Raw genomic sequence first — 12232 nt, forward strand, 5'->3', positions numbered from 1 at the left:
ATTATCCCTCTCGTCTGAAAAAATCAATTAATGTCCACCCCGCGACTGAACGAGAGCAAAACACGGGTATTGAGGGGGATACTCAACGTTATCAGTCCAAGGAACTGACACAGGAATCCCTAAAAATAACAGAAACAATGATCTTGCTCGTCACAAGGAATCAATTAGTGTCTCACACTGATAAGAAAACAGGTGTGGCCATGATATCTTGCGACTATGAACCACTATCTTTGAATCTTAACACAACAGCAGTCTTCGATAACGCAAATTGAATTTCGTTGACAAAAATTACTTCAATGTCGGAAATCATAACACAATTGTATTTGTTTTCGAGTTGTTTGGGTGAATTGTCAATAATACCCATGCTTCTGTTGTTTGACATGTGTACAAAGTTTATTTTTCCCCCCCAAACAGCAGAATACAAAACATTTATCCAGCTGACAGAAAGTCATGTCGCACATAAATGATAACAAATGATGCGCGAGCTTGTACAGGGCTGTTGTGTTAATGTTACAAGAGCGTCGCTTTTTCCGGTTGGAAAGAATTATAACGAGCTTTATTCTGTAATTTGTAGTAATCCAAGCCGTTTCAGAAGCTGAATTATTGCTGATTAGCCCTGAATTTTCACTCTATTTTCTGTAACTTAACCAGGATGTAAGTTTAAAACGTACGATCTGAGATAACCTACTGCCCTGCGGAAAGGATTTTTGTAACACAACACGCACTCTGCGGTATGATCTTTCTCGCATATTTCACGGGTCATCACAATCAAATTTCCCGAATTAGTTCTTTGATTAGAGATGAATGCTGCGTAGGAAATGACTAGAATGGATAAGCCATTTCCGTAGATCAATCACATTTCCTGTTAGATTTTGAAGATTTTAGCCTACAATGCACCATATTCTGCTGCAACGATCACAAAAAAAATCATCAGCGGGGTCAAAGGGAACTGTGATGGGCGAACAAACCCAATTTGCAAATCATTTTTACACATTTTTGCGACGCGCTAAACTTCATTATTGATGAAAACCGTGCATGACAGATGAAAAGTCACAACAAGTTACGTAACCTTCAAAAAGAACATTAAAAATTTGATCTTGAACAATCGACGGAAATTATTAAAAACAAGAGTTAAGCCCAGATACACCAGCAAGTCGTTCAAATATTGAAATGCATTTTTTGCCCGTATTTTATCATTTATTGGCGGAAGACGACTGTTCATAAAAGCCGCGTCCTTATTAACAAGCAAGAGCTCGCTAAATCCATGTATCGGGGTGAAGAATGTTGTTATTTTGGCAAGGTTGGGTTTCTTACTCACAAATTTTCATTCAACTCTTTGGCTTGTCCGAATCGTCCCCAATCGTCTAAAAAAAGGTGCGCGGCGTGCGGAGAAAGAGGTGAGAGAAAGACGACTGGGAGCAAGTCAGGGTTTCAGCTTTATTATGCTCCGAGAAACAAAGTCAAGATTAGATTGTTAATAAAAGAATAGATTAAGGAACAAAGGTCGGATGTTAGGCTATTCAAAGGTATGAAAAAAGATGAAGATATTACTTTAAAACCCGTTACCCTCAACAAGGAGAGGAGACCTAGAGAAAACCTAAATATGACGGATCAAGTCACGGGTTCGGAACCAAATCTCTTTAATTAAAAAAATTACATTAAATAAGCACTAATTTATATAATTCCTCTACGATCCTGCTAATTCAGGGAATACAGATTTACCTTCTAATGTCCATTTATTAGCTTCGGTTGGCCCTAAAGTAATACTGTAGATATTAAGCTGTTTATGTAATAGCTTTTTTATAAAATATACTTTTAGACATGCTTTTCCATTCATCAATTACTGTTAAACATAACGAGCTTTTGTCGTATCTTATCGTGGACTCTATCTGTGTTATAAATATCTATCTCCTCAAATAGTTTCATAGATAATTTTTCCTTAAGAAAAAAATGTAACCTAGAGTAAAATTTGACTTGAATTTTGTCCACAGTTTAACCTAAATATGTAACATATAGCCAGCAACACACACAACTAGCTTTTCTTTGCAGTTTTTTTTTTTTTTTTTTTAAATCTATAATTTGTGTGTTAAGTATACAAGTAGTTTGACTATGTGGCTATACGTCTGCATTGAATTGAAAAACATTATAAAAAAATATTATCTTTTTAACAACGTACTAAAGAGATCAAAATTTTCAGAACGCTTGGTTATTTGCCAGCAATTCTTGAGCTGAGTTCGCACGTTCTGACTTACTTCGATGTTCATTTTGCAATTTTGGGTTACAATAAATGTTTCAGTACTTTTTGATAAGAAAGGAATTCAAACTTAATAAATTTATCCTCAACTGCTGTGCAAGATAACTGACTTACAAACAAGTTGATTGTACATCCGATTAACTGATGACTAACAGACCGCTCAACTAACCGATTCATTCAGACTGACCACTGAACTAAGTAACTAACCCATTCAATAGTCCGACCGGCTCACCACGACGGACTTGTTAACTGACTACCTTGCTGACCGACCGACAGTTCGACCAACACACTCACAGACCGCTCAACTGACCGATTCACTCAGACTGACGAACTAGGTAACTAACTACTGCTTTTACTGACCATTTAACCATCGTAGCGATGCCGCCGCACAATAACGACCACTACTGCTGTACGATCCTTGAATGAATTTGAATAGGGCCTCATTGGGGTGATGGCTTTTACGTCTAATGCTTAAAAAGTTTAGCCATTTTACGGCGACGGTTAACACAAAATGAAATAAAATGACACATTGCAGACAGCAAAATTTTTTATGGTTAACATTAAATACCGCTTACAGGGATTAGGAGGGTTTAACAGGCAAATGAGCCTATGACCCCTATCATTGGAAAGTTATGGGCCATTTATAAAACGTTTGGGCCATTAGGGTAAATAAATGGGCCAGTAAAAATTTTAACAAAGGTTTATTGCTTGTGTATTACAGTCTATACCTATATCTGTTTCGTCCGTTTCACGGTCGTTTTCGCTCACAGTATCACGATTCTGCTCCGCTGTTGTGTTGAAAAATGTAGACAACATTCTCTGCAAGCTGTCCAATCTCAAGATTTTTTTCGGAGGCATGAGGCTAATCGATGCAAATACATTCAAAGCGACGAAAACGCTCGAACTCTGCTCGAAAACGAAAGCACATCGAACTCCGAGCAATAGCCTTGTTTGCATGCAAAGTCCGAGTTCAGAATCTGGGAACAAGAATAAAGCGAGCGTGATCAAACGAGCGAAGGCACCGTAGTTTTTCGCTTGTTTATGTCTCACCAAAGTGAAACTTTTACAAATTGCAATCCTTTTCACAAAATAGTTTGTATTTCACTAGCTTTGTGCGGTCAGGGCGTATCACAGGCCCGGTAAGTATTTTTATAATGGGACATTTCGTAGCTTTATGCGCCATACGCGCATGGCGCACGGCCTTCCTAATCCCTGCGCTTAAGGCTAATAGTTAACCCCATTGAGACCCTCCCTAACCCTTTAACTCCCGAGATCTCATTACTAACTCTCCTTACTGTCTGCTATACAGTTCTTGTGATGTTGCTTTGGAGAATTTGGTATTGGATCAACTTATAATCCCCTGTTTGGTATTTTTCTTTATTCTCATCACTTGTCAGCCTAATATTGTACTGATATTGTACTGATATTGTAAGGAGAAATTCTGTCTTGGTCACTCATGGGAGTTAAAGGGTTAAATAGAACCTGAAAACTCCTTTACATAGGATAGCTTTTTGCAAACTTAAAAACTTTCGCAATTTTTTGCAATTTTCTAGAGTTTTTCTTTTTTTAAGTTTAACTGTAGAGATCTATGAAATATGCTATATTGTAGAAAGTAGGTTAAATATTTATCTCTTTCATATTATAAAGCACTTAGGGGCTTACAAGAAGCGCTATGTAAACTGTAACTATCATTTGTATCGAGCAGCAATTTACTACTAACAACTATTTCAAGTTGACGCTTCAACAATCTGCAAAGTTTGAGTAGGCGTTAAAAGAATCCAGGTAGGCTAAAATTGTCTTGTAACAGAAAACATAACGATCCTGAAAAATAAAATTAAATAAAAAGAAATAAAATAGAGTACGGGATTGGGAAACGCTGTTCATAGAGTACAAAATTTAAAAGTTGAAGGTCCAGTGCAGTTTACGTCCGCAATGAAAATACTGTTTCATAGACATCCATACTCTCCATACATGATATCATCCACAAACGAATTCACTAAAAATTTCTTCACGGTGAAAATACAGCACGCGCTTAAAATTTAGTCCAGGGAACGGACGTTCTAGGGACGATGTTTTCAAGAGAGAGAAAGAGAGATAGAAAGAGAGAGTTCATTGTGTATAGTATTTATGTATAAAAAATAACATCTCATATTTTTCCAAATTTCTTGATTCTTGTATGTTGATCAACGTAACAAAAACTTTGTGGTTAAAATTGTACCCGTTCCCACGATTACAAACGAAAGCCAAAAAAATGTAGACAGTGATTCAACTGGTCTACAACGTAGTAATAAAAATAAGTTACACCCAGGCCAACAAGTAAGATTTTGCCCTTATATCATCCTTTTATAAAGATAAAATGTGAACAAAAATGGTGCTAATCTTACCAGAGTGTTCACAGCACCAGGCCTTTTAGCCCGAATCAGTTTAATGGTTTGGAAAACATCAACTGTTTGTTCAATCTTGACTCGTTCGATCACAGACATTATGGTAGCTACACAGCCGCTGCGACCAATACCATCACTACAAAAGTAGTAACATTACCATTGCGTTATTATCAAATATAAGAAGAATTTTACATGGAAATTGAAAATTAAACCCCGCTCGATGAAAACAACTTTAATCAGATACAATGACGTCTCCATCATGGATACTTACTCTGCACCCTGGACGAAATGAAAATGAGCAAGACTTTTCCACTAATTAACATGTTCAAAATGTAATTCCAAATCCAGAACAGTTGTGATCAAGAGATCAAGGAATTAGCGCACTAAAGTCGCTCATGATAGTTTTATTACGTTCCTTCCAGATCAATCCAAAATCCATCACCTGTTCTCAAGTGACCTTCCAAAGACGTAAAGTGATAGTTTCAATTTGTACTCTGCATAATGATGCAGACACTAGCAGATAGTGGTAGACTTAAAATCTTCCTTTTACCTGCACTGGAAAACTATGGCGCCATTTCCTGATTGTTGCTGAGACTGTTGCACAGCGGTCAATAGGTCGATTATTTCCTTGGAGTCTGGGCACGAGTCTCCGTTGACCCACCCTGTAAAGTTAATATGCTGTACAGTTGTTGTCTTCTTGGGAGGCTGAGGAAAGGAAGTTGAATTGTACTTAAAAGCTGTGACTTGAAACAGTCCTAAAGCTATTTCAAGTACAGCTCATTCACAAGTGATCACTCTATATTGCATATATCATGAACCGTCGTCAGCATCAATATCATAAATGTCATTATCATAACTAAAATGTTATCATAAATTCAACTTGATCTAAGCCAAGCATGGAAGTTACACAACAAGATAGCTCAATTACGTATCATGGAAGTTACACATCGCGATATCTCAATTATGTGTGATCACCTCTGAATCACTATTTAGATATATTGTCATTATCATCATCGTCATAATCATTATTAACAAAAAAAATTATCATTTCAAGAACATGATCTTGACTTCTACGTATATCGACAATGGATAAAGTCACAGAGATACTTTCGTCCAACGCTAAATCTTAACATCATCAAAGCAGTATAACACTCCTAGATGAGTCTCACCTCATTATTTATTATACTAAATCGTCTTGAGGTGATGTTGTTTGAGGTATTTTCCGACAAAAGTTGTACAGTGATGGCTCCATGCCTGGCTGATCCTAGACCCGGCCAATATTGTGGGTAGTTCTACGAAAGATAAAACAAGAGAAATGCAGTAACTGTCAGGTCGTTCATTCCACCAACGAAGACATGTGAAATAGTTTGTAACCTTAATTTCTCTTGCAGAAAGAATCGCTCTCTGGTGTTTAACTGCACCTCTATTTGGTTACAAATGAATAAATAGGGAGTTTTTAAAGAAACTGTGGTGCTGCGTCGGTGGGAGACTATAACAGGGAAATTTGGTTTTATCAACTGAGTTGACAACGTAAATTGGCCTCTGTAAAGAGTTTCAAAGCTGACGTTTCGAGCGTTAGCCCTTCGTCAGAGCGAATGAAACTCTTTACAGTCAATTTCCGTTATCAATCCAGTTGATAATACTAAATTACCCTATTCTGTAACAACTTTCGTTGCTTACAGTTTCCTTTTGGAGCAACAATGCAAGACGGAGTCCAAAACACGTGTACTCGTTTTTATAATATTATTCTTGAAGATTCATCGGATATCTTTAGAGATTACTAAACTGCTTATTGAAAGAAGTTGCTCTTCTGTTAGAATTATAGATGAAATACCTGTTTTCCTTCCTTCAAGTTATTCAACATCACAACTGTACCAATGTTATACTGTGATATCATCCGCCAGAAATCTCCTATAGTGTTGTCTAATGGAGCTTGAGTCAGGATGTAAGCGTTACGTTCCTTGTAGTCCTGGTAACGGACGAAACGAGATCAAGATCTAGGAAGGATTAGTTCTAGAACCTATCCGCGTTTACATCACGGCACGAACCCCACAAGAATCTAAGTTTTAAAGTTTTGAAACCCTTTCTATAGTAATTTTAGTTAATAAATTGAATCTCCAGCTAGATTTCTAGGAAACTAGAGGGTACACTTGTCTCGTAACTTTTGTAAACGCCCTTATTAAACGACAAATATGTCTTATTAACCTTAATGTAACATTTCCAATGCTAAACTATGGCTCTCAATTAAGTGTCAGAAACAGCACTTTTTAGTTTAGTGAACCAAAATCAGACTATTCACAACAGCAAACCAGAAAAGAATAAATTTGATTTGTTAATAGGGTGGCACGTGTTTTCTAAACTGATTGACTGGACTGAAATATAACTGATATACTTACATCAACAAACGAAGCATTGATGTAATCTTGGTCTGGTTGAGTGGACATCAAGCGGACTCGAGCAGTATCCACTGGCGAATAAAAAACAAACCGCAACCATACTTAATAGATAAACGACCTTCCTTTTTTTTTTTTTTTAAAAAAGAGGAAAATAGACCAAGCAACAAGCACTATCAACTCTTGACCGTGACTTTTGGATTGCAATGGGCAACGCTTTTAAATTGATTTTATACCTGACTTAAGAACTATATTAATTATGGTTATACAGGAAATTTAATATTATAAAGATTGCTAAACAAGACACCACTTACACGGAAGAATATTGGGAAACCTGTTCTTGTCGATGTTCGAAGGTTGAGAGGCTGTTGTTGTTTCTTCTTCAGAAGACAAACAGTCAGTGACAAATTGCAGACGCTAAAACACAAACAATGTTTACTGCTGTATTATTGTCGAAAGAACATTATTTTCTCTTGGCATCATATGTGAAATAACAAATAAAGGAACCTCTCCCTTATCAGTCAACTCTCAATAAACAGGCATTTTCTTAAAAACCAATACATGAGAAGTTCTCAAGAAATGCAAATTGAATTCCATCATGTAACAAGAGTGAACTTCACGTGACACAAAAGCGATAGCATGTAACACTTTCGTTGTAAAAGTGCTGCTAATGTTACTCCATGTAAAAATGATGAAAAACTCAAGTCTTCAGATCAGGATTTCACTGAGAGATCATTGTGTTTAAGTGAAATGTAAGATAGTCTCCGTTTACCTTAAACTCCGCGCCAAAACCAGTGTTTTTAGAAGGTGAAGCAGCTCTAGATAGTTTGTTAATCGATATTCGTAAGTCCTGAGGAGCAATCTCTGTATTCCCACAGGTCAACGCTTCCATCACAGCCTGATGCAAAAAGACATACTGATCCTACAAAGAAACACAAAGTCGTTAACCCATGAATAACCATTTTACATACCTATACGCAATATAATTCATCAAATCTGGTCTCCGATACTTACGTCTTTTTGAACCATATGAGGACGGGATCTACGCATCACTTGCACATAATTACTAATGAACACAGTTTTAATCTTCTTGGCACCCTCCAACATGGCATCAATAGCAATGTACGTACCAGTTCGACCAACACCAGCACTAAATATAAAGTGGAGATGCTTTGTAAGAATTTAGAACGAAGATCTAAGGGCAGCCTTAATGCCTCCCTCCCCTTGAAAGTTATAGGGGTACGCAGAAAAAAAGACGGATTAAAGTAAAGGGCAGGGTTTGTGGTCCGAACGAAGGCTGCCACAATTCCGCTAGACGGGGAAGGTAGTATTGAATATCTACTAGCCTTGATATATTTTTGGCTTATTTAGGCTCTAGTGTGTAAACATATCTGTATTTTCTGAATAAAACTTTAGACCCCCTCCGCTCAAAAATTTCTTGATCCGCCCCGGAGACAGGAACGGTCCATTTTTCCAGCCATTTCTTAGGATAAAAGAAGGAATCAAGTCAGATAAATCCAGTGAAGGGGGTACCATAATACCTACTTGCATTATTTCACAAAAAGGCACGGAAAAAGGAAAAGTTTAGCTGTTTCTTCATCTTCGTTTTCTTCGCCGACTACAGCTGAGCGTCATCTCTTGTCTTACAACTCTGCATTACTAATCATAGATTACTCGGCAAAAGCTAAATTGCAAAATTTCCAACAAGAACTGAACTTGGGGCATGGGATAACGCCATTTAAGAAGTAACAACCTTTAGCTATCTACCTGCAATGCACAACAAGTGGTCCACCAGTGGCCTGGTGTCGAGTATGAATCTTATATCTAAATCCAAGCAAAGCTGAAGAACGCGCAGGAACACCTCGATCTGGCCAAGTAAGGTAATGATACTGCTGTACCTCACGTTTCTCTGAGTCCTGAAAATCAAACTCAAGTGTTTGGATAACAGCTGTGATTGTGGACATTTAAATACGAACATGACACTCTAAGCTAGTGTAATAAACATGTTTCGGCAGATGCGTCTGCTATCTTCAATGTATGTTGAAAAGTGAAGAATTAACAACAGTAACTAAGAAAAGTATCTGCCGACGCGTTGTTCGTAAATTAGTTAAAATAGAGAAGATAAATCATAAAATGCAGAGCAAAGTATCTGTAAGTCTTCTTACCTTGACAAGTAGAAATGTCCGAATAATGTAATCGGCAAACACTGCAGTCTTGTGTAGAGTAACTGTAATGGCTCCAAGCTTAGAATTACTCTCTGGCCAATATTGCTCACACTTGGTCTGAAAAGTAATACATTGCGGTGCTTTCATAATACATGCGCTAATCGAACTAATGTTCTCCCATCCCACGCCCCTTCCCGCCACCCCCCCCCCCCCTAAAAAAAAATGTTGGGACGGGAGAAAGCATTACGTGACATCTCGGTAGCGAAGTGAAATTTCGAACCCATGACCTTTATGAGTGTTGGTTGAGTGTGTAACGATCTTTTTTCACTCCTAAGTACGTGTACCCTCGCCATTTCGACATGCGTGAACACAAAAAAATGATTGTTTATTCATTTATAGACTTTTTCCGTCACAGGGATGGAAAAAGTCTCAGAAAGGCAAGTTAGAGGCCCCCCTCTATAAACAGACATCAAAATTTAGCATGACCAAGACCAGCGTCGTAATAAAATTTCAAGTTCGCGACCACTTTCTTGCCACATCACCGCGAACAAACAGAATTGGTACTAATCAGAATTTGGCGCAGCTAAAGTAACGTAAAGAGTTTGCGTGCAGCGTTTCCAGGATAGGTGTCAATTGGGTTTAGAAAACTCAAGCAAGATCTTGAAAAGTTGGAAAACGCAAAATTGGCATACCTTCCCCAGTTCGACCAGGTTTGTCAGCATCACGATGGTAGAACAATTTTCTTGCCAAATCATTCGCCAGAAATCATTCACTGTCACATTATTTGGACCTAAAGGAGTATTTTTTTAGAATCAGATTAGATAGGCAGACACGTTTCTTTAGATGTGTTAATGAGCTTGGCCAGCAAAAAGAAATCTTCACAAAACAACCATGGACAAAATGGTACAGCTTGATACAAAGTCCTTATAGTTTCTTGAATAAAAATGATTACCTTGTGTGGCGATGTAACACATTGTTTTCTCGTCATATGTCTTAGGAAAGGAAATTGAACGCAAGAATGAAAATTAGTGGCGGATTAAAAAAGACACATCTCTTTTATGGTTGGCTTTCCTTAGTGAAATGCTTCTCTTTATTGCCATTTGAAAAATGGTAACAAAAAGAGTTTTAAAGAATCCGGAACTGCATCGGGTTTGTTTTTAGGACTTTCCCTAAGTACGCGCTGTGACTGGCCAAAAACATTGGCATCGTTTTCTGACACAATCAGATGTTAAATTGAAAACTATTATTCCTAGAATAAATAAAATGAGAGAGATGGCAAGTTTTTAGATCGGAAAAGAAATGGAGAAGAAGATTTTTCATCTTGTCACGAGCGTGAGACAAAGAAAAAAGTCTGATTCCCCATGAGGAATCGAACCTCACATTTTCGGATTTCGCGCACCGATGCTCTACCACTGAGCCACAGAGATACTACGGTGAGCGTGGTCTTTCTCTCTTATTTTGTCATATGAACTTCATAATAGACCTCGCTCACCGTTGAGTCTCTGCGGCTCAGTGGTAGAGTTACGTCTTGTCATGCTCGTGACAAGACGAAAAACATCTTTCTCTATTCCTAGAGTAGTTTTTCCGCGCTTAAGTAGTTTAGTAGTTTACTCATAATGACTTTGAGTTCCTATTGGCTCTTTTAGATTTTTCCCATGTTCTGATTGGCTCCTTTAGATTTTCCCTTGCTCTGATTGGTCGTCGCGTTGATTTTGGATTTGGTTTCGCGAATTTTATTATTTATTCTGCATCTACTTACCGGGATGTAACTAGCGTTAATGTAGTCAGATGTTGGATCACCTTCGATTTTTTCCAAAACAACACGAGAATGATCATCTGTTAATGAAAAAAACCTCTCATTAAAACGGGTTTTGAGTGGAGCTATAGGGATCTGAGACACATATGCTGGAGTTCAAAACTTTCAATACGCACTTTGTCACAGCAAACTACACGCTCGAGTTAGCCTGTGTTAATTACGAGAATGTCAGTTAGTTGAAGTCAAACAACGAAGATAAATATGACCTTGGCAATGAAGAATACGGTTATAACGGTTATAAGTTAGTCGTGAGTGTAAGACAGAAAATAAGCGAGAGAGGGAACTCTCGTGACTCGTTTTTGAAGCAGATATCGTCAATTAAGATTTATATATAAAGAGAGTAAGTTTCTAAAGAAACTGGTGCTGCGTCGGTGTCGGCGACTCATTTCTGAAGCAGATATCGTCAACTACAATTTACTAATGAAGAGAGTAAGTTTCTAGAGAAACTGTGGTGTTGCGTCGGTGTCGGCGACTCGTTTTTCAAGCAGATATCGTCAATTAAGATTTATATACAAAGTGAGTATGTTTCTAAAGAAACTGGTGCTGCGTCGGTGTCGGCGACTCATTTCTGAAGCAGATATCGTCAACTACAATTTACTAATGAAGAGAGTAAGTTTCTAGAGAAACTGTGGTGTTGCGTCGGTGTCGGCGACTCGTTTTTCAAGCAGATATCGTCAATTAAGATTTATATACAAAGTGAGTATGTTTCTGGAGAAACTGTGGTGCTGCGTCGGTGTCGGCGACTCGTTTTCGAAGCAGATATCGTCAATTGAGGTTTATACATAAAGTGAGTAAGTTTCTATAGAAACCGTGGTGCTACGTCAGTGGAGAGTATAACAAGATAATTTTGGTTTTATCAACCGAGTAGATAATATAAATTGGTCATACGCTCTGACGAAGGGGTATTGCTCGAAACGTCAGCTTTGAAACTCTTTAAGGCGGCCAATTTACATCATCAACTCAGTTGATAAAACCCCAAATTTTAAGATTAACTAAACTATACATGCAAAAAAAATTGGTTCTTTGAAATAACTTATAAGACGACAGATGCACCTACCAATGTAGATGGAATCACTATTGACAATTTTTGCCTTCTTTATTACATAAGCCAAACAGATTACATTTTGCACAACCTCTGTCAAGTAATGTATCGCTGACGACGTCAAAATGTGGTAACATCATCTGCAAACACTCAACTAAAAACCAATTCTGGTTTTCCC

At 37.7% G+C, this 12232-nt stretch overlaps 1 protein-coding gene across 2 annotated transcripts in view; it reads right to left on the minus strand.

Moving 5' to 3' along the window:
• Positions 1-1623: 1623 nt before the first annotated feature.
• The window catches only part of LOC131783246 (receptor-type tyrosine-protein phosphatase S), a 34848-nt gene continuing 24239 nt past the window's right edge, over positions 1624-12232 (minus strand). For both annotated transcript variants that reach the window (XM_066159509.1, XM_066159507.1), the window contains exons 24-37: positions 10956-11032; positions 10149-10188; positions 9889-9986; positions 9197-9313; positions 8799-8947; positions 8046-8181; positions 7804-7953; positions 7346-7448; positions 7035-7105; positions 6473-6607; positions 5808-5930; positions 5189-5343; positions 4639-4774; positions 1624-4075 (exon numbers count right to left, since the gene is read on the minus strand). In XM_066159509.1, coding sequence (XP_066015606.1) covers positions 3995-4075; positions 4639-4774; positions 5189-5343; positions 5808-5930; positions 6473-6607; positions 7035-7105; positions 7346-7448; positions 7804-7953; positions 8046-8181; positions 8799-8947; positions 9197-9313; positions 9889-9986; positions 10149-10188; positions 10956-11032 — 1571 coding nt within the window. In that variant the 3' untranslated portion in view covers positions 1624-3994. The remainder of the gene's footprint in view (positions 4076-4638; positions 4775-5188; positions 5344-5807; positions 5931-6472; positions 6608-7034; positions 7106-7345; positions 7449-7803; positions 7954-8045; positions 8182-8798; positions 8948-9196; positions 9314-9888; positions 9987-10148; positions 10189-10955; positions 11033-12232) is intronic.

Source organism: Pocillopora verrucosa, chromosome 12 (assembly GCF_036669915.1).
Source record: "Pocillopora verrucosa isolate sample1 chromosome 12, ASM3666991v2, whole genome shotgun sequence".
Lineage (NCBI taxonomy): Eukaryota > Metazoa > Cnidaria > Anthozoa > Scleractinia > Pocilloporidae > Pocillopora > Pocillopora verrucosa.